Source organism: Cebus imitator, unplaced genomic scaffold, assembly GCF_001604975.1.
Source record: "Cebus imitator isolate Cc_AM_T3 unplaced genomic scaffold, Cebus_imitator-1.0 Scaffold192, whole genome shotgun sequence".
NCBI lineage: Eukaryota > Metazoa > Chordata > Mammalia > Primates > Cebidae > Cebus > Cebus imitator.
The window spans coordinates 852,115-879,282 of NW_016107507.1; the positions used below are offsets into that span (position 1 = coordinate 852,115).

Here is a 27,168-nt window from a genome sequence, read left to right on the forward strand (position 1 = left end):
CGATATCAGCACTGTATTTAGAAATTAGTGAGGCATAGGAAAAAGGTTAGGCAAACCCCAATGCCCAAAACAGTAATTTCAGAAGCTGAAAGCATCTTGAAAACCACTTAGCAATATAGAACTTTACATTTTAACAAAAGCAGGGATAATTTTGATTCACAAATGTCCTTCGTTGTGAATGTACCTAAAAACTTGTTTATAAAGCTGCCTATATGCAGTGGAAAAGTCTTTTACAAGATCTCAGGAAAATAACCACTAAATAACATGGTGCACTTATAACGCACTGATCATAACAGTATGACTCACAGCTAATACCGTGCAAATACAAAGATATAACACATTGCTACTGATACTTTATTTGCAATTCAGTACCATGAAAACATTTCTCTAAGAGGTCAATGTAATAATATTTTATTAATCTAGGAACTCTGGCACTGAAAGCGTGAATAACCCAAGGTGATGATGTCGTCACCAAGGGATGACAAGAATAGAATCCAAATCCCTTGACTCCCAAGCTTGTGTTTTCCATTAATTGTGCTCCTTTCTATTCATCCACGAGCATCAAGTGTAAAAGGTTGGAGGAAGGACCGAATACAAATAAGCCAAGTCCGCGAGGTGGAGACTGCACTGAAGGTCCTAGGAATCGCCCTTTGGCACTTTCCTTGTTTTGGCTGAGGAAGATGAAAGCAGCAGCAGCCACAAACCCCTGGGACCAAGAACTGGAACTAGGTACTGCCTGTTGTGGTAACTCTCTTCCCCATTTTAGGCCTTTCCTTTTTAACCTCTCCTTCCGGCCAAGCCTTGGGGCTCTCTTCCCTTCCCTCGGTTTCCATCCGCTCTCCTTAGCTCCACTCTGCACATTCCTGCTAGGTGTCCCCTTAAGAGGCGGCAGCTGCGCCGCACTGGCTCTCCACCCTCCATCCGGCACGGGCGCCCACTTCTCAGGTGTTCGAGGGGTTAGTAGCGCCACAAGCGCTCTCCCTAGAAAGTGAGTGGCAGTCAAGCATTATGAATGTGTTTCAACTGTAAAGAGACTTATGAGATGGGAACAGGGGCATATACCAAGACGGCTCTGCGTGGGTCTGGGTAGGTCGTCACGACAAAGCAAAACTTAAGACAATAAGCGTTGCGACTTTCCTGCTAGCTGCGAGCTTCACAGCTCAGCCATCCCCTGAGCAACCGCCCACGGGAGGACGCCTTCCGGAGCGCGCGTGTTTACACTTTTTCTGCACCCAGTGGAGGAAACAGGCGCTCCCGTACCACGGGGTATTCCAAACCGTTACTCCGCCCGCCGGGGTGGGGCCAGCACAACGGCCGAGCCTGCGCAGCCGCAGCTCGCGCGCACTACAAGTCCCAGAAGGCAGCTCTCCGTGGGGGCGGGCCGCCGCCTTACCGGCCTCGGGCTCATTTCTGCCACTGCTCTCCCCCTCCCTGGTCCCCGCTGGTGTCCTTTCCACAGTTAAAGGCTACTTTCCCTTAAAACACATGAGGAGAAGCCTTAGCAACCTCGCTACCGAACTTCTTCCCGCGCTCGCTTTTTCTGCCTCTGCACCAACTATGCCTGAGTCCCTCACAGGAGTTGGGTAGTGGAGGCGAAACAAGGAAGTCTTTGTAGACCAAAGCTGGGACAATCCGCTCGGACTTCCGCCTCCTGGCCTCCGGAAGGCAGTGCGCACGCGCGCGCTGCGACTCCGGCGCGGTTGACTTCCGCTCCCACTGTGCTCTGCGAGCCGAATCATGGATCACACTGGTAAGGAGGCGGAGGCAGTGGGGGTCCCGGTTCCATGCCCCCTTGGCCGGCCTGGGACTGGTCGCCCAGCAGGCAAAAGGGATTACGCTCGCCCCACAACACTAGAGTGTGGCAGTGAGAAAGAATCTCACAGTTGCCTTCCCGTACGCGGGAGGGGCCTGCTGCTTCCTGGCCTACCCTCTGGTGCGGTACCTACCTCCTTGGTGCCGGCAACAGCCGCTCCTTCTCTGTTTCTGCTGAGCTTCGAGCCCGGACCGGTGGGCAGCTTAGGCCTTTGGGAAGGGAGAGCGCCGGCTCTGTTTTATTCAGCCCAGCTGCTCTGCCCTGCATTATGGGGACTCGCGGGTAGACTGCGGTCTCGGAGTCGCGGAATCCGCTGGGAGTGGATGGACGAGAGTGGGCTGGAGACTTCCTGCTGTCTCAGTCAGCTTTGGGCGGGTGCTGCAGTTGTAACCTCCTGTCGTCTCTCCTGTCCTTCATGGACTAGCGAGGTGAAAGAAGGGAGTCGGATATAGTTTTTGGAATCAAACTTGGAGGAGCTTTTCTGCCTAAACCAAAAGCATGCCCCACGCTTCGGCTGTTGTCCTTACTCATCATTTGAGGGTATTTAGAAGGAGGAGCTTAAAATCAAGACATTCTCATCCTTTTCTCCAAGTAAGAGTAGCTCCACCCTTTGTTATGTGTTTTCTGGCTTTTGCTTCTTTCTGGTTCTTGGATGGTGAATGTGTGCTCTTGGAATTAACAAGTGCCCCATATAGTTATAGCGACCATATCACAAACAGAGAAAAAGTATTTTTTGTAAGTATTGAGTTGTCCTCACTCATCATATATCCATTATATAATTAGGTGTGTATGTTTATTTATTTATGCCAGATACATACAGATATCTGTAGGTCGGGAGATGGAGGATGGAATGGTAAACAAGACGAACCAAGTGTCTGATAGACCTTCTATTTTATGGAAGAACACAGACAATAAGTTCTTTTTTATTGTTTGTTTGCAGATTATAAGTGTTTTGAAGACAAGAAACGGGTGTTGTGGAGAGATTCATAGGAGGAAATTTCAGAGAGGGTTGTTAGGAAAGGTCTTTGTGGAAGGGTGACATAGCTAAGATCCGATGGATGAGAAGAATCCAGTCCTGGGAAAAAAGCAGGAGGAAGAGCATTTCCCGCAAGTGCATAGTTGCTGAGTAGGAAGATGTAGCAAAGTTAGCTGCAGCCTAGTAATAGCCAGAGTTAAGAGTCCTGAAGTGAGATTGGAAAGGAGGGCAGCCGTCACATTCAGGTCATTGAAAGCCATGGTAAATGTTTGAATTTTATTTTAAGTGAATATGAAGGCATTGAACAGAAGTAGAGGAAGAACACAGTCTCTTTAAACAATGTAATAGGCTGTTCTATGGAGAATGGTGTAAGAGAGGGAGGTAAGAAGGTTGGAAAATAGGTGATTGCAGTAGACTGGAAGGGAAGATTGGTTTGGTGGAAATGAAGAATGAGCAGCTTCAGTAAATACTTGGGTAATGTTTGGAGGAATGTGAGAGAAAGGAGAAATGCCTACTTTTTTTTTTTGAGCAGCTAGGTAGTGTCCATTATTGAGTTGAGGATAACTTGGGGGAGAAAACAGTCCTTTTTTTGTAGAAGTGAGACAGGAAAATTTGGGAATAAGTGTTTAGTCTTGGACTACTTAGTGTGAGACAGCTGTTGAGACACAGGAGAGGAGATGTCAAGTGGAGATGAGGGGTAAGAACTGCACTGAAAATACGTATTTGGAAGTTAGTACCTTTATTTATAGCTGGTATTTTAAAGCGTGAGGACAGATGAGACATGTAAGAAGGGTGTGCTCAGAGGGGAAGCCGGCCTAGAACCAGGCTGTAAAGAATTCTAGTGTTTGGGAATTTATATAGAGTTGAAACTCTGAAATTTTGATGTTAGAATAGCAAACATTCAGCTTTAGGAAAATAATTCTTATTTGAGCCCATTACTGGAATTGTGAGTCAAGTTCCTGCCATGGTTGAGAGGCTGTTATGTTAGGAAATCATAATAGGGGTGGGTGTAAAGAGTATTATCTTAATTCTTGAAGTTAAAAGATTGCCTAAGGAAGTAAAACTTATCCTAACATGAAAATATTCACCAATGAGCTAACCATTTAAAAATTAGTTCCCACTCAAATGTCCCTTCTGCTTAACACTAGCTTCTTAGATTTTTTTTAATGACTCAGTCTCTTTCATGTTTAGTATCCGAAGACAGTATCAAATACTGTGCCTTGATTGTGAAATAAAATTATAAACCTTACAGAAGATTCTGGTTTTCATGAAATTCATAAACATGAATTTGATAACTGTTTAAATCACAAAGCCTTTGGCAAATGAGGAAATGCCAGTTAGCTAGATAATTGAAGAATCATGACAGGATAGGCTTCTCAAAAGAATAATTTTAATATTGAAGAATTAAGAGGTTCTTGGGGAAATTGATGAAACCCTTGAACATTATGCAATAATGACCCATTTTATGATCATACTGAAACATTCAAATGTAAAATGAAGGTGTTCTAATAGAATTTTTCCAGAAAAATTACTCCAGGAGGCTCCCAGTTAGATTTATTCTTTGGTCATTCTAAGAATTAGCACTTCGGTAACTGTATCCCAGATTTTGTAAAATATTTGTTGGTTCCTTTTATTCAAGATAAAAATCCTAAATCTTTTTTAAACTATATCATATGGAAGTGTGTCTTTTTAAAGTGAATAAAAGTGAATATAACTTAAATCATATTAGTCCTTAGTTATGTTCTGTGTAATATCTAAGAAATTTTTAATGTTAAGAACTTTATAATTTGTCACTGTATTCAAAAGGAAATTGTGCTTTATGTTCTGATTCTTAATTTAAAAACAACAGAAAGCAAAACAGCCCCCAAAGAAACCCAGAGTGTTATCACTATTAGATGCTGTACCTCATGAACTTGAATATGTGAAGCAAAGTGGGAAAGGCCAGCCAGCTCTTGAAAGTTGTAGGCTATGCAAGCAACAGTAAAGACCTCAAGTGTTCAGGATGGTGTGAAAAGAACTTGTAGTAATAAAGTGTTGGTATTTTCATTCACAAAGGTAAAACCATTAAACCATTTTGATATTTGAATATTTAATATTTGAGGGACAGCATTGAACTGATTATGTGTCTACAACTACTTGCTTTTTAGTTCATTGTAATGTCAGGAACACTTTTTGGGCAAGAAAAGCCATTCATATTTCTTCTGGCCAACGCATTGCTTGTAAGTACTTTTACGTACATAAGCAACTACAATGAAAGCAGATGAAATGCGTTAATCACCTTGTGAGTATATTTAGTGAAGTGTTGAAAGCTGATCAGGTTGGGTTTATCCTAACTCAGGATTCTAGCTAACCATGGAATTCCCTTTCCCCACTTTTTTTTTAAGATTAGCTGTTGTAAGAGTAGTAAGTATACTGAAAGATAATTAAAATAATCATTAAGGACCCATTTTTCATTTTGTTTGAGATATTGTTCAGAAAAAGTGCAAATGAATGTGAACTTAGTGTGTGTCTATAATCATAATCGCCTTGGTGGCCATTAATACTAGCTTGCTACTTCCAAATTTGGCTTTGCTGAATTTAATGTGGATGGTTTGGCTGTCAATCTTGACTGTAATATTTCCTGCAGGGGCAGTTACACAACGTTGTTCAATAACTTGTCATGTTTAAAACACTACAAATTAAAAAATATGTTATTTGTATTTCCTGTTTTAAGCATTTTCCTTTTTGTCTTTAGTAGGTCAAGTTAAATATTTATTTTTCGTCTACTTGAACAAACTCTTAAGCTTTAGGTGGAGTCAGTTCTATGAAATAATACTCCTGTTACTCATGGGACAAGAATTAATCTATTCTATAGACAATAACAAGCAAAGACTCCAGGGACTAGAAAGTGACAGTTGTTTGGACCTAGTTGTATTACAGGAACTTTGCATTCTCTTAAATTATAATTTTCCATTACAGTGCCAACTAAGAACTCAAGTCACATGTTATAGCACAAATATATTATTGCGTATTTTTACTACTAAATGCTATAATGATTTTTACTATATTTCTGAATGACTTTTAGAATAACTATTATACACTTAAAGAATAATCACATTTCTTAAAACTTCACTTTCAAATGGATTATTTAATTTTGACTTCATCAGTTTTAGAAAGTTCAGTTTACTAAATTTATTGTCTGCTTTGCAAGCTTGATGATCAAACATGGAAATAGGGATGGTTTCCTTTTTCTTCTTAATCCTTTTCTTTTAAAAAACATCTCTTATAGTTCAAGACAATGATTCTTAGGTTCATGAATGGTTTCTTGTTTCTGTAAACTCTCGAATTATATGAAAAATTGTGTTCACTTCTCTAGGGAGAGGTTGTATGACTTTTATCAATTTCTTAAAGGATTCCATACCTCAAAAAGGGTTAAAAAGCATTGTCTTAAGTTCTAATCCAAAACAAATAAAATTAATAGTTAATGTAATTTTGAAAGTCAGAACCCAGATCTCTAACCTTGATAACATTAGGTATGTTGTTTTAATACCTATGGAATAATTTTCAAAAAGAAAAACTAAAAGAAATTACAACTTTTTTTTCCTAACATAGACAATGAGTTACAAGGCACTAATAGTTCTGGATCCTTGGGTGGTCTTGATGTTCGCAGACGAATTCCTATAAAGCTCATCTCCAAGCAAGCAAACAAAGCAAAACCTGCACCTCGAACTCAAAGGACTATAAACAGGATGCCTGCAAAGGCTCCACCTGGTGATGAAGGTAATGTTTTTAACTAATAGGTCCAACACTCTTTCTCTTTTATCTGATTGCTCCAGATAGTGTATGTGATCTTACTTATTGGCCACCTCTTTTTTATCTTACATATTCTATTCATTCTTCAACCTTCTTGTTTGACTTCTCGTTTTAGCACATTGTATTTTTATTTCCCTTTATACATATTTTTGATTTGGTTTCTTTTGTTGTTGAAGGCAATACAGCTCATTGTTCAGGAATCTAAACAGTATTGCAGAAAATAACATTAAAACCCTTCTATCCGAAGATAGTCCCTGTTGACTTTTTTATACAAAAGTATTAATTTTTTTATGTGTAGTTGCCATTTTTTCATGTAATAGGCATTTGAGATTTTTTTTCTTATTAGTACATACAGATCTACCTTATTAAAAAAATAGATTTGAGTATTTATAGACATACCATAATTTATTTAACAGTTTTTCCATTTTTTTGCTGTTACCAAAAATGTTGCACCAGATACTCTTGGACATATAATTTAGAATGTATACTTTGTAGAATTTTTACTTTGCACAGATTTGGCCTTTTTTTTTTTTTTAAACTCCAAAGACTTTAAAAACTACAAATTTGGATATTTTAAAACTTGATAGATACTGTGCGTTTTAGAGTATGACAAGTACTGTCAAACTGTTCTTCAAAGAAGGTACGTTTATACTCCTACACACCAATACTGAGTATTAATTATGAAAGAGTGTATATTTTTTCATACTATTGGTCATCCTTCTTTAGATCCTTTCTTCTGAGTTCTTTGTAAATTAATAGGATTTTTGTTACATAGTATATATATTATTTTCTTCTTCTTTTTTTTTTTTTTTTTTTTTTTTTTTTTTTTTTTTTTTTTTTTTTTTTTTTTTTTTTTTTGGGACCGGGTCTTACTCTGTTTCCCGGGCTGGAATCCAGTGGTGGGATCATGGCTCAATAGTTCAGGCTCAAGTGATCTTTCCGCTTCAGTCTCTTGAGTAGCTGGGACTGCAAGTGCATCCCATCTGCCTGGATAAGTTGTTATGTTTGTTTTTGTAGTGATGGGGTCTTGCTTTGTTGCCCGGGCTGTTTTGAACTCCTGGGTTCAACAGTCCTCTCGCCTTTGCCTCCCAAGGTGCTGGGATTACAGGCGTGAGCCACTGTGCCTGGCCTATATTGTATATATTCTCCATTTGTCTTTTGAATTTTGTATACAAAATATTTATTGCAGAGAATCTTGAAGATTCTATGTAGTCAGATATCCACTCTTTGCTTTTATGACTGCTGGGTTTTATGACATTCTTTGAAAGGCCTTTCCCTATTTCACCAGTATAAAACAGTTTTTTCATCTTACCCTTCATTACAGGTTAGCAAATTATGTCTGTGGGCCAAATGTAGCCCTGTTTTTACAAATAATTTTATTGGAACACAGCTATGCTCTTTCATTTAAGTATTCTCTATGGGGGCTTTCACACTGTAATGGTAGAGTTAATTGTGATTGAGACCATAGGGCCCACAAAGCTAAATATTTACTATTTAGCCTTTCACAGAAAAAGTTTGCTGACACTGCTTTGGAACATTTATGGATGTGTTTTTGGTTATTAAGGGGAAAGAAGGTGGGGTTGGGCTCTTTTTTTTTCCCCAAAATATTGTCCCAACTCGTTTCCTTGCTGAATAGGAATTTTACTATCATCATAGATACGTTAAAGCAGTGGTCCCCAATCTTTTTGGCATTGGGACTGGTTTCATGGAAGACAGTTTTTCCACACATGGAGGGTGATGGCAATGTGTGGGGGTGGTTTCTGGATGCAACAGTTGCATTAATTAGATTCTCCTAAGGAGCACCAGCCTAAATCCCTCTCTTGCACGGTTCACAATAAGGTTTGCGTTCCTTTGAGAATCTAATGCTGTTGCTGATCTGACAGGAGGTGGAGGCAGAGGTCAAGTGGTAACGCTCACCAGCCCTCCCCTCACCTCCTGCTGTGTGACAGAGTTCCTAACAGGCCAGGGTACTGGTCCGAGGTCTGGGAGTTGGGCACCCCTGTATTAAGGGTCTGAAAGTATTTGTTTGTATTTCTAGACTTTCTATTCTATTCCAGCAATTTGTCTGTATTTTGTAGAATCAAACTGCTTCAGTTACAACTTATGATTTCCTTTATTGTAGGGTTTCTCTCCCATCTAAACAAGTCTATTTGAAGTCAAAATGTTATAAATCATGTTAGTAATAACCTAGGGCTGCTGCTGCACTGTCTGTAATTTAGGATCACTCCTGCTTTGGCTTTTTTTTTTTAAAAATAATTTTTTAAAACAACATGGTAATGTACAAATACATTCTTGTAATAGTTCAAACAATGCAAAAAAGCCAAAATCCTCTTTGCCATTTTCCCTCTTGGATTTTGGAGTCAAAAAAATTTTTTTTGATTGTTTTTTTTTCTAAGCATCAATCAAAATGTGGAGGTTTGGGTGCCAGTATGGTATCTACACAAATATATATAGTTTAATGATGGGAGTACAGGAGGAAATACTCTGAAAAATGATAATGTGCTCCTAATTTCCTTGGCTGTTACCTCAATAATTTTCTGGGTTTGAAAAATTGAGTTTCCTTATTTTGAATTTCAGATCACACCAGCTTTTTTAAGGTGTAAATGGGTGATACAAGAGCCTAGGAAGACTCAGGTGTAACTTACAAGAGCACCCTGACTTTGGAGTATACATTTGTATTGGCAGTAATTAAATAGCAGTACAATGAAGTGTCTATCAGCTTCAAAAAATTCTTGCATCACTATGTGTGTGTGAATGTATCTGTGTGTGTGTGTCTATGTCTGTGTATAGGTGCTGTCATTTAGTCATGTGGGTAAAGTTAAAACTTGTGCGCTTGGCTACTCTGTTTACCAGTTCTAGGGCCAAAAGAGTCATGAGAAGCCTGACACCTTGGAGGGATATATTTGTCTTCTCAGCTTTACTTTAGGTAATTGTATTCTACCTAGAATTCCCATCAGACTGTTCATTGGTTTTCTGTTCCTTTGTAGGAGATGAGAAGATTGCCATCAAGTTTTTAATTAGGCCAGAGAAATTGAGCCCATTTGATCTTCATATATCTTAAGTTTATTGATACTGATAAATGCATTGTAGGAGAGGATGTATAAGATATGTTACGGCTCCTGTTTGGGTAATCAGGGAGTGGTTTTAATTGACAGGATGAAATATGAATATGTTGAAGTGTCTACATCTCTCATTTTAGGGCTCAAGAAGGGGATAACTCATTGGCTAATAAAATCTATAAAATGCTTTACGTTTTTATTATATTCTAGGCAATAAAATCAGTCTCGAAGCATACCATTTTTGTAGCTAGACTAGAATAAATGGTAATCAGTATCTTAAAAATTTGTGCAACTAGCATGATAATCAGTAATCAGTAAAGTTTTACATTAGAAATCATCTCATGAATTGATAAGAACATTTGAATGTAGTCAAAAGATCTGAGGTCTGTTCCTGGCTTTGCCACTTATCTTCTGTATGTTGAGTTATTATGAGTCTTCATATAGTAATATTCTCAGTAATGTAGTAAAAGAGTTGGACTAGGTCACCAAGATTACCTCTAGCTGATGTTTTAAACTAAACTTGATTGTCTTATTTTTAGAAAAGTTTTGAAAGGCATCAGATGGGATTTTTAGTGAATAGGTCTATTTTGCCATGAATATATATATATATATACATATATATACACACACACACACACACACATACATATATATATATATATGTACGTATGTATATGTATATGTACTTCCAAAATGAAATTTGAGATTTGGCAAGTTAACCAACAACAGTTTTTTTTTTTTTTTTTTTTCTTTTCTCAGAAGGATTTGATTATAATGAAGAAGAACGGTATGACTGTAAAGGGGGTGAGCTGTTTGGAAATCAGCGGAGATTTCCTGGACACCTTTTTTGGGACTTTCAGGTATAATTAATAATGAAAAATTTTATTAGAACAGTAAAATATTTTAGGTATTAAATACTTAAAATGTTTTATTGGTGTAATGCACAATTCATAAAGAATGTCATGAACTTGCTATGATTTTCAGTACATACAAATCATTTATTAATACCATATTTTCAAGAATAATTTGAAGTAATTTTAGTAAAATCAGTAGCCATTAACACTAAGAAGAAAAACGAATGGAAACACAGCTAATGGTGGGGAATATATGGAGATTACATCAGGGAGCCTTTATTTCTAATTGTTTTAACAACTTTTGTAAAACACTAACCAATTCATTGTGTAGATACAATCTTTAGAATTGTGTAAGAAGGTTAATTTTAATTACATCATTTCAACAGATAAACATCTTAGGTGAAAAGGATGATACACCAGTTCATTTCTGTGACAAATGTGGATTGCCTATTAAAATCTATGGGCGAATGGTAAGTATAATTAAATAAAATATTGTTTTTATAAGTAAGCATTTGCATAGAGGTGGGGTTCTGAAGTTTAGATAGGTTTTCATTGTTTAATGACTGTGAAATTTTAAATAAGTATGAAATAACTAAGGGAAGTATTGGAATACTGTGAATTTAATATGATTATCTTGACAAATTATTGAATTCTTGTAAAATATTACTCTATTAAATAAACTCAAAATTAGAATAACTTCTGAAAACTAATTTCTTTGGACTGTTTGATACCAGTTAGTTGACAGTTATTTTAGTTTATTAAGGAAAATTTTTTTCTTAATAAATAGAGCAAAACTACTTATTTTTGAAGGCCACAATTTTTTTTTTTTTACATAAAACTGCGTTAATTTAATTTCTGTTTTTTTCCTGAGTCTCAGAGAGGCTTAATAATAATAATAATAATTTCCAGAAATTCTAATCATTAAAAAGATTTTACAGTTCTTACTAATTTTATAGTAATTTTTACATTCTTCCCTCAAAAAAAGATAGTTTGTGTTTGCATTTGGAAAAAAATTGAATTCAGTAACATGCTTGTGATGGTAGAGGGTGTGGATTATGCACTGTTAACTTTGCTGCACATCATAGTAAGGAAATAGTAATAGACTATGAATTAAAAAATGTGGTTCTAACGTCATTTTACTGTATCCTTCTGATTGATGTTTAGATTTTTATTAATTAACTTAAAATTACCAGAGGAAAATGCTGCTTATATTAAATATAGGACATACTTGTTATTTTACTTCATTGGAATCGTTTCAGAAGAAACAAGATTAAAAAAAAGTAATAAGGCTGGTGGTGGCTCACGCCTGTAATCCAAGCAGTTTGGAGGCCAAGGCAGGTGGATCACCTGAGGTTGAGAGTTCAAGACCAGCCTGACCAACATGGTGAAACCCCGTCTTAAAAAAAAATAATAATAATAAATAAATAAATAAATAAAAATAATAATTAAAGCGTTCTTCAGGAGCTTTTTACCTGCAGGGGCCTCGGTGTGGTGGTTCACACCTATAATCCCAGTGCTTTGGGAGGCTGAGGTGGGAGGATTGCTTGAGTCTGGGAGTTTGGGACCAGCCTGCACAACCTAGTGAGACCCCATCTCTACAATAAAATAAAATAAAATAGCCTGGTGTGGTGGCACACACCTGTATTCCTAGCTATTCTGGAGGTTGAGGTGGGAACATTGTCCAGGAGTTCGAGGTTGCAGTGAGCTGTGATCACACCACTGCACTCCAGCCTGGACAACAGAGCAAGATCTGTCTCTGAAAAGAATTAAAAAAAAAAAAACAATAAACAGAACTCTATCATGTTCAGTAGCAATCATTTAGAGTTCCAGAGTAGGCACTTCAACATCAGGTTTAAAAGTTACTGCAATATTTCAATGAAAAGAATTAAAAAAAAAAAAAAAAGAACGAAAAAAGTATATGGGGACCATGGGTGAAAGTTATAGGGTTTATACCTCCAGAAAGTGTAAGCAAATGTGTATGTGTACATTTATTGGAAAAAGGGCCATAGTTTCTGTCACATTCTCAAAGGCTTTGTGATTGAAAAAGATTATAAAAATTAGTACTTAATAAATGTTCATTTTAACAGATATTCTCAAGTGTCTTCTAAGCCTTCTAATGTATAGGGCACTATACTTTTTTTTTTTTAATAGATATTTTAAGTTCTAATATGCTTAACTGTAATATGTCTTTGTTTACAGATTCCATGCAAGCATGTTTTTTGCTATGACTGTGCTATTTTACATGAAAAAAAGGGAGATAAGATGTGTCCAGGGTAAGATAAGATTATCATTACCTTTTTTAAAGAATAAAGTTTTAGTACAGTGATTTGTAAGTTGTATTATAGAGGTTTGGGGGTGATAGAAATCAGGCAGGAGATCAGACATATAGACGTGGCTAATCTTTTTCTGTGAGCCCAGTTTGCTTCGGGTTTCTCTTTAATATAGGGCAAGGTAGCCACTGTCAGTCAACTCAAGTTGGTCAAGATGAAATCTGTTTGCCATTATAGAAGTATTATTATAAACCAAAAAGTTACTTTTTTTGATGAGACATTAAAGAAGTAGTAAGGTATATTGAGAGCAGACTCCAGAATTAGAATTCCTGGGTTTGAATCCCTATTCTGCTATTTATTAGCTGTGTTACTGTCATAGGCTGTTCTTTATTGATAAAACGAGGCTGATAATAATACCTGCCTCCTCGAGGTATTTTTAGGATTAAATGAGGTTTTATATACATATACCATGTGTATACACATGCATATATATATAGTAGCTGGCATATAGTAAGCACTATATAAGCTCTTATTACTTTCAAATCTGATTATTATATCTTGAGTATATCTTAGAACACCATCGTTACATAGTCTCAAGTTATAAAAAGCTAGATCCACTTTGGGATGGTCTTGAAGAAACCAGAATAAGAATTTTTAGATCAATGCAGAACCCTTAATAAGGAAGGCTTAAGAAAGAATGAGAGAAATAGAGAAAAACAAACAAAAAAAGAAAAAACAAAAACAACAACAAAAAGAATGAGTGATACTTGCTTGGAATAGCCACAGACTTCCCAGATTCCTTATAACCTGTCCTTAAAGCTACCCCAAGATTTGTGGTATTGATTGATAACAAAGCTGTGGTCACTTGTCAGCAATGATTCCCTTTTATGGTATAGAAAAATGGACATCACCAGGAGAGAAAGGGGTGATTTAGACAGCTCAATAAAACTAATTCTTGGTGTGTTTCTAGCTTTTTACAGTAACAGACTATAAAATTTGTGTTATGAGTTTTTAAAAATTTTGTTTATAGAATTATAATTCAGAAGAGTTAAGACATAAGAAGTATATATCACTTGTTTTTTGTGTTTTCTCTAATGCCTAGTTTTTAACATGGAATACATTCATTTTAAGTTACATAGTAAATTTGATTGCCTCATTGGGATAAAGGATTCCAGATGTGGTAAAACATTAGAGGACTTTTAAAGGTTTCCTCTTTTGTATAAGTATTGTAAGAAAATTAAAAGATGCCTATTGTTTAAAAGGAAATTAGTTCTCAAGGTACTAAATGTAACTAATGTACTGAATATACTAATATACTAATCTTACTAATGGACTAAATGTAACAAGGTACTAAATGTCACACCTCACATATGTGGTCCTTATTAGGACAGAAGGTCCTTAGGACAGAAGCCTATCTGGATTAACAGACCCAGATCAGGAAGTGAAGAAATGGCAATTAGAGTTAAACAGTATATATTACTGTTTTTGAACACCACCCAAGAGAAAGTGCCTCACCTTTTGTTAAGGTGGAGATAGTTCTGAGTTTACACTGAACTAGAAGCACAAAACAAGTGTGCCAGGTGGCCACTAAAGGGAAGCATAATAACATCAATAAGGAGTGCCAGCCTTATAGTAAGGATGGAAAAATAGACACAACTCAAAATCAAGAGTATAGAGCCATTTAGCATAGTGTCAAATGACCTGACACACATATTCAATGATAGTTGCTTATAGTGCTTACCTGGGGATTAAATACTGTCACTTTAATTTGATATTAAGAATATTCTTTTAAGTAATATGAAATAGATATAAAAACACCGTGAAGTAGAGTAGATATTTTAACCTCATTGTACACGTGAAACAAACTCACAAATGGTTCAGTAACCTCAAATTACTGAGCGAGATCTTCAGATTCCTATTTCAGTCCTCTTTCCCCACTGTTCCTGTAACAGCAAGTGTGGATTAAATATGATAAATGAAAAATAGTTATAATTTTGACCCTGAGTTTTTAAGAAAATGTTAAGTTAAATTTAGTGCTCACAAATCAGAAAGGTAGAAAAGTGTAAATTTGTCTGACAATCCAGAAAAACTCTTTCTTTAAGGGACTTTTAATAGTCAAGGCTTGGATTGGAATTGTTTATGTTTAATGTTAAGAACCCTAATGATGAGGCTGAAGTTACTTGTAGTCCTTTGCAGTATCTTCTACTTACTGTTTTCCACTTAGTGTTATTTGCTCAACAAACACTTATCACACTTAGTAATACAAGTTTGAATTTCATGATTGTAAGTAATCAATCCTTTGGTTTTTTTTTTTTCTTCCTGGGTTTTTTTTTTTTGCAAATGGATGCAAAACATAAAATTGTTTGAGAAAATTGGATAAATTCTAGGCCTTGGGAAGAGTGAGGTCTCTTCTTGAAACATACTGTTTAAAATTAGGAGTTCTGAAGTTGACAGCAATGCCTATGCTTAATGGCTAATAGACAATAAAGTAGGGAAAATTAAAGGTTCATGTAGAATAACTATAACTTCTAATTGTGGACTTTTGCTATGTTTTGTGTAACAGTCAAATTTTGAAAAAAGGCGTATTTTTGAAAATTATGTAATTTTTGTATTCTCTTTTAGTAAATCACATTTTTTTCCCTTCTAATTTAGCTGTAGTGATCCTGTGCAGCGAATTGAGCAGTGTACACGAGGTTCTCTCTTCATGTGTAGCATTGTTCAAGGGTGCAAGAGAACATATTTGTCTCAGAGAGACTTACAGGCTCATATCAACCATCGCCATATGAGAGCTGGAAAACCTGTTACACGTGCTTCACTTGAAAATGTTCATCCTCCTATTGCCCCACCACCAACTGAAATCCCCGATCGTTTTATAATGCCACCAGACAAGCACCATATGAGCCATATTCCGCCAAAGCAGCACATCATGATGCCACCACCTCCTTTGCAACATGTGCCACATGAGCACTATAATCAGCCACATGAGGATATTCGAGCTCCTCCAGCAGAATTGTCCATGGCTCCACCTCCACCTCGATCGGTCAGTCAGGAAACCTTTCGTATTTCAACAAGAAAACACAGCAATTTAATAACCGTCCCTATTCAGGATGACTCAAATTCAGGTGCTAGAGAACCACCACCTCCTGCCCCAGCACCTGCTCACCATCATCCTGAATATCAGGGTCAACCAGTGGTATCTCACCCTCATCATATTATGCCTCCACAGCAACATTATGCACCACCCCCACCTCCTCCACCACCAATAAGCCATCCAATGCCACATCCTCCCCAGGCTGCAGGTACTCCTCACTTGGTATATAGCCAAGCTCCACCTCCACCAATGACCTCTGCTCCACCACCAATAACCCCTCCCCCTGGACATATTATTGCCCAGATGCCACCTTATATGAATCATCCTCCTCCAGGACCTCCCCCACCTCAACATGGTGGTCCACCTGTAACTGCACCCCCTCCTCACCATTATAATCCTAACTCATTACCCCAGTTCACTGAAGATCAAGGAACGCTGAGCCCTCCATTTACACAGCCAGGGGGAATGAGTCCTGGTATATGGCCTGCACCAAGAGGGCCACCTCCTCCTCCACGATTGCAGGGCCCGCCTTCTCAAACCCCACTTCCTGGACCACATCATCCAGATCAGACGAGATATAGACCGTATTACCAATGATGATAGTATTTTGAACTGAAGATATGAGGAGGAAAAACAACTTATGTATAGTCAATCTTTTAATTAAGCTTTGACTGTTTGGGGAAGGAAAAGTACCTCTTACGGGGGTAGTATAAAACACATAGGGTCTTGTTTCTTAAAATGGTTTTGAATCTTGACCTTAGGATTGATTTCAAGTACCATACTGTAGTACAGATAAGTGGCTGAGTTGAGCACAGCTGTATTTTAACATCTTTGTTCCCCTAGTTTAGTAAATTGACCTAGAGGTGACCATTTGTAAAAAATTTGAAAAAATTTTTTGTTGTTTTACTTCACAAGTATTGTTTTGTTAAACCCAATGTTTAATTTTTCTTGTGATACATTTTGTTAACCTGTGTAAAAGGATTAAATTTCAATATGGTTGTAAAAATGCTATTTTTATGTGAATTTAAGTGCAGCCACATACTGTTTTTTAAATCATATGTTTTACCACTAATTTCCCAAAGTTACAATAAAACCCTAAAAGTAAAACTGTACTAGAATTTGCATAAGGCAGACTGTTAAATGATAGAGAATTATTTCACATTTTAGGCACTGAAATTTAGAGGTTTTGAGGTATAGTAAGTATACAATGCACTTCATTTGGATGCCTTTTCATTTTTAGGCAGCCCCAGAAGCACCAAAATACATGGGAATTCCAGTACTATGATAGATTTATGTTTGCAATGTTAAAAGGCATCACTAAATCATTTGGAAAGATATGGCCAAAGTAATTGAATCTGTAGGCTCCAAGCTGGTGGGGACGATGTTACTTGTTAATGCTTTTTTTTACAGAATGGTTCAAATCACATAATGTAGCACACTTACTAGTCTTAAGTGGCATTATTTTATAGCACTGATAAAATGGTATTATTTAGATGAAGTGTGTTCTACTTTGCTCATAGTATTAAATAAAATATTCAGGGAGGGCTGAAATAACTTTATTATAATTCTTTGTTTCATGGTAGAGTTTGATCATGTTTTTATGTGTTTTTCTGTATATTAAGTTTTAAACTACAGTTTGAATGCCATGGAGGAGTTTGAATAATGTATTAATGAAGGACATATTCTTGTAATCACGAATTTGCATTTGCTCAGGTTTTCATTGCTGTGTGATAGGGTTTTTCCTCTAACTTGAAATTTAAAAACTTTCGTTTCCTATTCCTTTTGTTGGTAAAGCAGTCTGAATTTGTAACATTTTAGCATGGAATCAACAGTGAAGACTACCAGATAATTTTGTGTTGCAGAAGAGGAAAGTAACAGCTAAATTGTGGATTTCAGTGCTTTATATGGTGCCTTTAGGGTCAGCTTTTACATTATAGGGGCTTGTTATAGTTCAGCTAAGATGACCACTTAACAGTTTATACAGAACTCATATGTATAAACCAACATTCTTAGGATATTATTTATATCCTTTGAATAAATCCCTGTGAAATTTTTCCTCCCCACTAAAATGGTGCATAATAAAACATGAAATGTGTAGTATGCAGATATCATTTATTAGATAGTTTGTAGTATATACATTTAGGACATATTTCTTTTGACAAAGGGTGAACTGATTGCTAATTTACCATTTTATTCTGTCAGGTACAGGTGAAACAAATTCTCATCTTGAATGATCAGATGCAAAATTATTTCTGAACCCTAGAGCAGAAGTTAGAAATAATAAAATCACTGTTTCAATCTTGACTGGCCAAAAATAACTAATAGGCTTTTAAAAGTCAAGCTTAAGTGATTTTCTACACTTAGCAGTTTGAAAGTCCAGTGTTAATACAATATTTCTAGTGAGAAATGCTTGTTATTAAAAGCATGGGAGTGAAATAGTATGAAATGTTGGTGGTGAGTGCTTCTTTCATATTACTGTAGGTACTTGGACTGGTGCAAACTTGATTCCTTTTCATGCCCCTGTTTGGGAGATATTAAAATATAACTTAAAAATTTAAACCATTTTTGTTCCATGTAATAAGAAAGTAACCAAATTCACTTTAGAGCTTCTCGACTATTTATTAAGAGATCTCCTGCTTTTATTGAAATTCACTAGAGCTGAATGTGGTAAGAAGCCATTTAGCATATGTATTGGACGAGAAAATCAGTATCATAAAATTTCAAATTAAGAATTCTTGTAGGGTTTTAAAAAAGTGTTTTATTTTCAATTAGGTTTAAGAAATCTATGTTATGCAGGAGGAATATCAGATGAATGTCTTGTAGCAGAAGTTTAAAATCGTGTTAGACTTGAATTCATCAATTGTTTGAATGAGGGTGGGTGGGTAGAAGGATAACAAAATTACTGTTAGTGTTTCTTAAGGAAAAAGATGTGAATCCCAGCCTTATTTCAGGGAAGCCTTTGAAGCTATGATGGACATAAGTCTAAATTAAATGTATGTATGTTTCATTATATTGCTCTTAAGACTACTGAGGTGGCAGTTTAATTCTTAAAAACAATAAAATGGAAGCATAAATACTATTTTGCCTAGATGAATTTTTATGTATTGGCACATTTGGGAGAATGCAGAATTTTCCATGTTTATGTTGAAACAACTTTCTACAGTAAAATTACGTTCACTTCTAAAAGATTAAAACCAGCAAGTTGAATGTTATATTTCTTCAGTGGCACATTTATTCAGAGTGTAATAAAGTATTTGGAGAAAGATCTGTTGCAAAGACTATGAGAAACTATATTCATTTTGCCCTGTAAAAACTACTTGCTCAAAATCATTGTGTAAATACTAATTTGATACCACTGAAATGTAAATGGAAGAGCTATTTGAACATATCTTTTAAACTCACAAGAGGCTATTGGCTTCATGAAGTAAATATACAGAACTGCCATAAGACTTTCTTCTGACTAATATATTGGAAGAGTATGATTTGTAATCTTTTTGGGAAAACTCTGCAGTTCCATCTTTCATAAATTTTTTGAAAATGCCCCATATTATGAGTATGTGAAAAAAGTGCATGAGTACTCAAAGATACTTCTTCATTAGATTAGCTGTCAAATTAGTATGTTGATGTTAAACATACTATATTCTGATTGAAGTGGTCTTACTCTTCTTCACTGGTTTGTAATTTGCTAAATTATGGCCTAGAAACCAATCAGTCTACTTAATACAGTATATGCCAATCTAATAAAGCAATATCAGATATTATAGGCTTAACGGGAAGTAGGTAAAAGACTTGGTAGTGATGCTTGTTTTGATTCATGCCCCTTCAGTTTTCCATCATTGAGGGAAAAAGTTTTAAGGCAGAATTCCGAACACTTTAGTGCTTAATTTTTCTGCATCCCCATCTTTAAAAATTTTGAAATTTTTGGCACTGTAGAATCATGGGATTGAAACGAATAAGAAGTCATGAGTTTAGTTCTCAATTGGGTAGGACCTCTTTTAAAAAAATCTATTCACTAAAAAATGCTAAAACTTTTTTTTTGGTAAAAGGATTATTCTGGCTGTAGGATAAGAAAAGACCAAGGAGGCTAAAATGGAAGCAGAGGCAGTAGTCAGAAGGGTGTTTTAATAATTTACACATAAGATGATGGTGGCAACATTACCAGGTATCAAGAAGTGGGAAGTGGGTGACTTGTGGGAGGATATACATATACATATATATGAAGTATTGATTTATAAAATTAAACACCTATTAAATATGTTAGATGTGGGTATAAGATAATGAACAAAGTAGATATGGTCTCTGCCCTTGAGAAGTTTATATTCTAACTTACCTAGGAATTGTTCTTGACAGTCTTTAAATTTTCTTCAAACATTGTCCTTATATTCAAAGTATAGTGGCCAGGAAATAAATCATAATGTTTCAAAATACAAAATACATACAAAACCATGAGAGAGAAATGTATTTAATTCTGAACATTAATAATTCCTAGCAGCTTTTCTAGATATAATTGTACAATGCTAAATTAGTGACTTTGGAACAAATCTGTGGAATGCACCTATAATTATTTCTGAGTTTAGTCCTACCTTGTAATAGATCAGTTTTTAGTTAGATTAGTTCTTTTAGTTTTTAATTCCTTTTGGGAGGTAATGTTTTCTAATAATTAAAAGCCTGGGTTGTGTGAGTTAGACTATCCAGACAGACTTCTGGCTTTACCACCTGTAACTATGTAGTTTAGTTACTTGCTGTCTTTGCGTCTTCATTTACTTTGCTTTTTTAAAAAGTAGGGCTGGCCGGGCGCGGTGGCTCAAGCCTGTAATCCCAGCACTTTGGGAGGCCGAGGCGGGTGGATCACAAGGTCAAGAGATCGAGACCATCCTGGTCAACACGGTGAAACCCCGTCTCTACTAAAAAAAAAAATACAAAACATTAGCTGGGCATGGTGGCGCGTGCCTGTAATCCCAGCTATTCAGGAAGCTGAGGCAGGAGAATTGCCTGAACCCAGGAGGCGGAGGTTGCGGTGAGCCGAGATCACGCCATTGCACTCCAGCCTGGGTAACAAGAGCGAAACTCCGTCCCAAAAGAAAAAAAAAAAAAAAAAAGTAGGGCTAATCATAATACCTACATTATTAGGGCTGTTTTGAGAGTTGTGACTGTATATTTTAAAAGGAGAGTCAATAAGATTTCCTGGTGGATTTTTTGGCTTGATCAGCTTAAGAAAAATGAAGCTGTCATTAATTGAGATAGAAAATATGCTTTGTAGAACAGATTAGGGGGAGAAGATTAGTAGATCAGCCTTGACACGTTGAAATCCAGATGAAGATGTTAGAAACACGAATTAAATATCTCTCTTATATTGTGGTTCATGCAGTGTAGGGTCAGCCATTTAAAATATTTCATTTACATTTCTAAGTAGTAAGTTCCTGTGTTTAGACAAAATTGTGTATCAAATGCTTAAATAATGTATAAAATGATTTTAAAGATTAACTGCTCGACATGTATTACTTTCACCCTTTCTTAATTTCTGAAATATATTTGTCTCTTCTCAAGTTGTTCTCCCAGTTGCATCCTCTCCTTCAATCTTGTTCTGGTTTTTGTAGGTTTATTTTTATCTTGTAACATGGTCTCTTGACCTCTTCCTAAATTAGGGAGCAGATTTTGGTACTAGTCAATTTCCATTATTTGCTCTGAGGCAGGCAAGTAGCTCAGCCCCATGTATTCCCATTACTCAAAGTATACCCAACATTAGTGGCCTACAAGAAAAAAACATTTAAGGTTAAGGATAAGTGAACCTGTAAGGTGTTAAGGTTGAATGTACTGTGATGTGGGCACAATAATTGGAGTGCTTGTGCTTGTTTCTTGAGGGTTTTTTTTTTTTTTTTTTTTTCTTTCTTGGCAAGAAGAGTGCAAAGGGCACTTTTGGGAAGATGGAGACCTCAGTGACAATCCTATATGAAGCATTTGCTTCACCTTCAAGGCAAATGATCAAGTAAATAGGCTGCTGTTTACAATTTCTACTTCCTGCCCTCTTTAGAGGAAAAGTTCTTAACCCACGATCTGCGGGCATTTTATATGTAAATTGTGTTTGTGTGTGTGTGTGTGTGTGTGTGTGTGTGTATTTTTTCCCCAAAGTCCATAGGGTGTATGAAACTCTATTAGGTCTCCATGACTCAAAACGTTTAAGAAACACAGTTATAAAGAGTGCTGTGGCCGGGTACAGTGGCCCACACCTGTAATGCCAACACTTTGGGAGTCTGGGGCAGGAGGATTGCTTGAAGCTAGGAGTTCGAGACAGCCTGGGCAACATGGATCCTGTCTTTACAAAAAATTGGAAAATAAAAGAGTGCTGATATTCTACTTTTAAGATTGGCTACGTAAATAACGTTTATTTACCTTTGCGTATGTAGTTTTAAGTCCAATAGACAAGCCGTCTCAACGACACTAACACAGTGGAAAGGTACTTTGACAACAATGTTCAGAGGTAAGAGCTAAAACAATTGGGACAGTTTTGCCCATTGACGAGGTGGTTTGATGTTTAACAGAGGGCATTGAATATTTTTCTGTTGGTGCTGATGTTTAATTTCTACCTGTTAAATACATAAATAAATAAATACAAATTTGCACCAAGAGCCATGCCAGTGGAAAATGAGAAGCAAGTGTGCTGAGTCTCCTCCTCCAGATAAATTGAGCTCTACAGCTGTTATTCTGCCCTATCTGTTACAAATAATAATGAGCAGTGAAAAAAGAAAAGGCTAATACTTTTTCCTACCATCTCTTTTACTTCTTCCCACTGAGACCGGGAAGAACTGGCTGCCCATCTTTTCTTTTCGCCTTCCTTGCATTCTCATTTTTTTAGCTTGTATAGTTTTCATACTACATCTCTCTAGTTACACATATCACATTAGAAGGATTGTGTTTAAAATTTGGATAGGAGGTGGTATGCTTTAAGAAACTGGAGTAGTAATAAGAAAATCTGAGCAAAGAAGCCTCATTACAGGGGTTCTGTTAGAAGATTCTCGTGAAGCAGGTTTCCAACCAGACCATTATATAATGGGACCCACAACAAGCATGTTTCAGAAAGTTGACAAATTTAGCAAAACAAGACACATCCACTGTACAACTGATTTTTTTAATGGAAATATATTAGTATGACCTGTATAAATTATGAGATTCAAAACGGTGTCAATATACTGCTAAACATATGAATGAAGGTAGTGACTATGATGGAAATCTGTCAGTACTACAAAAATACATATAAACAAAATAATTTTTGTCCTTTGATAAATCTACAAGATATAAAATTAAGAATATTTATATAATTTCATACTAGATATGTGAAAAATATGCCGTGCTAGAACAATCTCGTTCCAAAGTTTGAAACATGAATTGTCAAAAACGCTCTTCATACAATGTATGAACTTGTCAATAACTTCCTGGGTATAAAGTTGCTTTTTATGTCATAGTCAGATGAAGATCCCTCTGAATTACATGTTGATTAGAATCTTGTTTCAACTGGCACCTGGAAGAAGACAGAAAATTCTCATTTAAAAATATCTGTGAAGCTCTATTACGATAATCACATCTTAGGAGCTAGAATTTATCAGAGTTATCATCAGGGTTTTCTTTTTGTTTTGAATTTTAATGATCAATTACCTTCCATCACTACTTATTTAACATAGATCCATGTGATACTACATTGTAATTCAAAGGCCTGATTTAACTTAAAGGGATGGTACAATGTGTTGCAGCAATATCCTTCTTCACATTTGATCCAAAGGGCTTTTACCCCAGTCACCACTGGTGGTATATCCACAGCTGGTGATTTACCATCCTTGAAGCCAGACAGAGAGATGGTGTTAAATGTTTCTTTTTTTAATATGGGGAAGCCAAGGTCCACCATTGTGCTAGCTATTCTTTTAGACAATGGGCTCTAGCATTTGGGTCTGACATGAGGTTTAAATGCTGTTCCTACGCTTTATCCTCCAATACTTGGTGACAATTCTAAATCCAATCACTGAGGAGGGGGTTTCTGGTGTGAGGCTTTTCTTCTAAGGAGCTCAGGCAAGGGGCCAGTTTTATTTGGTTTCTCTGGAATCTAGTCCTTGGAGACGGAATCATGGTGTTTATCTATGCTCACCTCTTACCTCAGGTCTATCCAATTTTCTGGAATGGCTTTTCATCTGACCTTTGCTACTTGATACCACTCTTTTTTTTTTTTTTCTGGACCCCCGGCCTCTAGAAATTCTAATTTAATTGTTCTGAGATAAGACCTGGGTATAAGTATTTATAAAAATCTCTCTTGGGGACTCTAAAGTGCAGCCGAGGTTGAGAACCACTGATCTAGATTTATTGGATTCTTTGCATGAGTAAAGGAGCTAATTGTTTCTCCTCAATTCTTAGTGAATGTCATGATTGCTGCAGGGAACTTTGCACTGTTTGGGTTAAGAGCATATATCTTCTTAAGGTCTATTCTTTTCATAAGGTTTTGACATCTGTTTCTATACCTCTGGCCCTTAGTAGTCATTCAGTTCTTCATAGTAGCTTGTTCTCTGTTACCCTTTTGAGTAAACAAATGTTTTTAAGTAAATCAGTAAATAAGTTAGCAATTCTGGTGAGGTGGGGGGGGATTGGAAGCCTTGTTAGAGATGCATTTTTATGAATGTTTGATGCTGCTTTTTTTTTAAAGAAAAAAATGAGGGAAGAAAATAACAAGCCAACCAATATTTCATTTAAACCTGTGAGTAGGTGTGATGTGGTACTGATAAGAGTGTATATTTTGTGTATTTAAAGTGGAGAGTTCTATCAGTGTTTATTAAGTTTACTTGTTCTGGATCTGAGTTCAAGTCCTGGATATCCTTGTTAATTTTCTGCCTTGTTGATCTGTCTAATATTGATGTTGAAGTCTCCCACTATTATTGTGTGGGAGTCTAAGTCTCTTTATAAGTCTTATGTATCTGGGTGTTCCTGAATTCGGTGTGTATATATTTAGGATCATTAGCTTTTCTTCTTGCATTGATCCTTTTACCATTATGTGATATCCTTCGTTGCCTCTTTTGATCTTTGTTGCTTTAAAGTCTATTTTATCAGTAGCGAGAATTGCAACTCCTGCTTTTTATTTTTTTATTTATTTTTCCTCTCCATTTGGTTGGTAAATCTGTCTCCATCCCTTTGTTTTGAGTCTTTGTGTTTCCTAGCATGTGAGATGGGTCTGGATGCAGCATACCGATGGGTTTTGGCTGTGTCTTTTGATTGGGGGATTTAGTCGATTTAAATTTAGGATTAATAATAATATATGTGAGTTTAATACTGCCATTTGATGTTAGCTGGCTGTTTTGCCCATTAGTTGATGTATATTCTTCATTATATTGATGCTCTTTACATTTTGTTATATTTTTGGAAAGGCTGATACTGGTTGTTCCTTTCTATGTGTAGTGCTTCTTTCAGAAGCTCTTGTAAAGCAGGCCTGGTGGTGATGAAATCTCTGAGTACTTGCTTGTTCACAAAAGATTTTATTTTTCCTTCACTTGTGAAGCTTAGTTTGGCTGGATATGAAATTCTGGGTTGAAAGTTCTTTTCTTTAAGGATGTTGAATATTGGCCCCCACTCTCTTCTGGCTTGTAGGGTTTCTGCTGAGAGATCAGGTGTGAGTCTGATAGGCTTCCCTTTGTGGGTAGGTAACCCGACCTTTCTCCCTGGCTGCCCTTAGTATTTTCTCCTTCATTTCAACCCTGGTGAATCTGACGATTATATGCCTTGAGGTTGGTCTTCTTGAGGAATATCTTTGTGGTGTTCTCTGTATTACCTGGAGTTGAATATTATCCTGCCTTGCTAGGTTGGGAAAATTTTCCTGAGTAACATCCTGAAGAGTATTTTCCAGCTTGAATTCATTCTCTTCGTCACATTCAGGTACACCTATCAAACGTAGATTAGGTCTTTTCACATAGTCCCATATTTCTTGGAGACTTTGCTCATTCCTTTTTATCCTTTTTTTCTCTAATCTTGTCTTCTTGTTTTATTTCATTAAGTTGGTCTTCGACCTCTGATATCCTTTCTTCTGCTTGGTCAATTCGGCTCTTAAAACTTGTGCATAGTTTGCGAAGTTCTCGTGTTGTGTTTTTCAGCTCCATTAATTTATTTATATTCCTCTCTAAATTGTCTATTATCATTAGCATTTCGTCAAACCTTTTTTCAAAGTTCTTAGTTTCTTTGCATTGGTTAGAACAATTTATTTTAACTCACAGAAGTTTCTTATTATCCACTTTCTGAAGCCTACTTCTGTTAATGAAACACACTCGTTCTCCAGAACATACTCGTTCTCCATCAGGCCTTGTTCCGTTGCTGATGAGGAATTGTGATCCCCTGTATAGGGAGAGGCGTTCTGATTTTGGGTATTCTCAGACTTTTTAGGCTGGTTTCTTCCCTTCGTTATAAATTTATCCATCTGTGGTCTTTATAATTACTGACTTTCTAATTAGGTTTCTGAGTGGACGTCCAACTTGTTGATTCCCAGCACCGGAATCTGAGCAACCCACTGCGCTGGCTAAAACAGCAGTGTTAAGATTGATGGTGCTTTTCTGCCCGGGAATCTCCGGTCTGGCTTCCTTCTTGAGTCCGTCCTTCAATCAGCTGAATAGACGACTCTGCCTTCCCAGAGCTCCAAAAAGGGACCCAGTCCCATTTACCCTGCACCAAGAACCGCCGTGCCAGCCACAAGAGTCGCGCTGGGGACCTTTGGGGCCCCTCGGCTGGGAATCTCCTGGTCCGTGAGCAACAAAAATTCATCTGAAAGTGTGGTGTCCTGTCATTCTCCGAGCTTCCACTAGGAGCTGCAATCCTGAGCTGCTAGTGATCAGCCATCTTGGATCTCTCTCCGATACCACTCTTAATAAGTCCCAGGTTTATCTTATGCTATACATTTCTTTTTCATTTCAAACAGAAATTTCTTTTTTGAGACCTTTCAACTAAGAGAAATACCAGCAGCCAACTGCCATGCTTGAAGACAATCATTAAATTCTTTCTTTGGTCCTGGATCTGTTAGTCTTTCACCAGAGGATAGAGATAGTGTACTATAGTGAACAGAGGACAGGTCTTGTCATCAGAAAAATCATCTTGTTGGAGTCACTTGGTGTGTGACCTCAAGTAAATTAGTTAAGCTGTCTGGGCTTCTTATTTTTCTTGTTTGGAAAATGAAGATATCTTCTTTGTATATGGTTATAAGGATTGAGATAATGAATGTAAGACACCTGCCACTTACCTGGCCTACAGCAAAAACCCATTTTAATTTGTGATTCTACTTTCCCCAAACTAGAAACATTG

The 27,168-nt window shown here is 36.6% G+C and overlaps 2 protein-coding genes across 4 annotated transcripts in view; one reads left to right on the forward strand and one right to left on the reverse strand.

The window, feature by feature from the left end:
• Positions 1–339: 339 nt before the first annotated feature.
• On the forward strand, positions 340–19,658 carry CBLL1 (Cbl proto-oncogene like 1). Of its 2 annotated transcripts, none has more exons than XM_017546830.2 (6): positions 340–1,750; positions 6,381–6,548; positions 10,400–10,500; positions 10,881–10,964; positions 12,694–12,767; positions 15,417–19,658. In XM_017546830.2, the coding sequence occupies exons 1-6, from the start codon at positions 1,738–1,740 to the stop codon at positions 16,450–16,452; spliced, it is 1,476 nt and encodes a 491-aa protein (XP_017402319.1). In that variant the 5' UTR covers positions 340–1,737; the 3' UTR covers positions 16,453–19,658. The 2 variants fall into 2 exon arrangements, with proteins under 2 accessions (XP_017402319.1, XP_017402320.1); XM_017546831.2 differs by having other exon boundaries at positions 10,403–10,500.
• A 3,304-nt stretch (positions 19,659–22,962) lies between these two features.
• Positions 22,963–27,168, reverse strand: part of SLC26A3 (solute carrier family 26 member 3) — a 42,214-nt gene continuing 38,008 nt past the window's right edge. For both annotated transcript variants that reach the window (XM_037745112.1, XM_037745111.1), the window contains exon 21: positions 22,963–23,371. In XM_037745112.1, coding sequence (XP_037601040.1) covers positions 23,348–23,371 — 24 coding nt within the window. In that variant the 3' untranslated portion in view covers positions 22,963–23,347. The remainder of the gene's footprint in view (positions 23,372–27,168) is intronic.

What these genes read in the sequence shown, in the direction of transcription:
- CBLL1 (XM_017546830.2), top strand. An exon ending in GGCTCCACCTGGTGATGAAG is followed by an intron (nt 6,549 to 10,399) that starts GTAATGTTTTTA and finishes TTCTTTTCTCAG; the next exon opens with AAGGATTTGATTATAATGAA. An exon ending in GGAGATAAGATGTGTCCAGG is followed by an intron (nt 12,768 to 15,416) that starts GTAAGATAAGAT and finishes CTTCTAATTTAG; the next exon opens with CTGTAGTGATCCTGTGCAGC.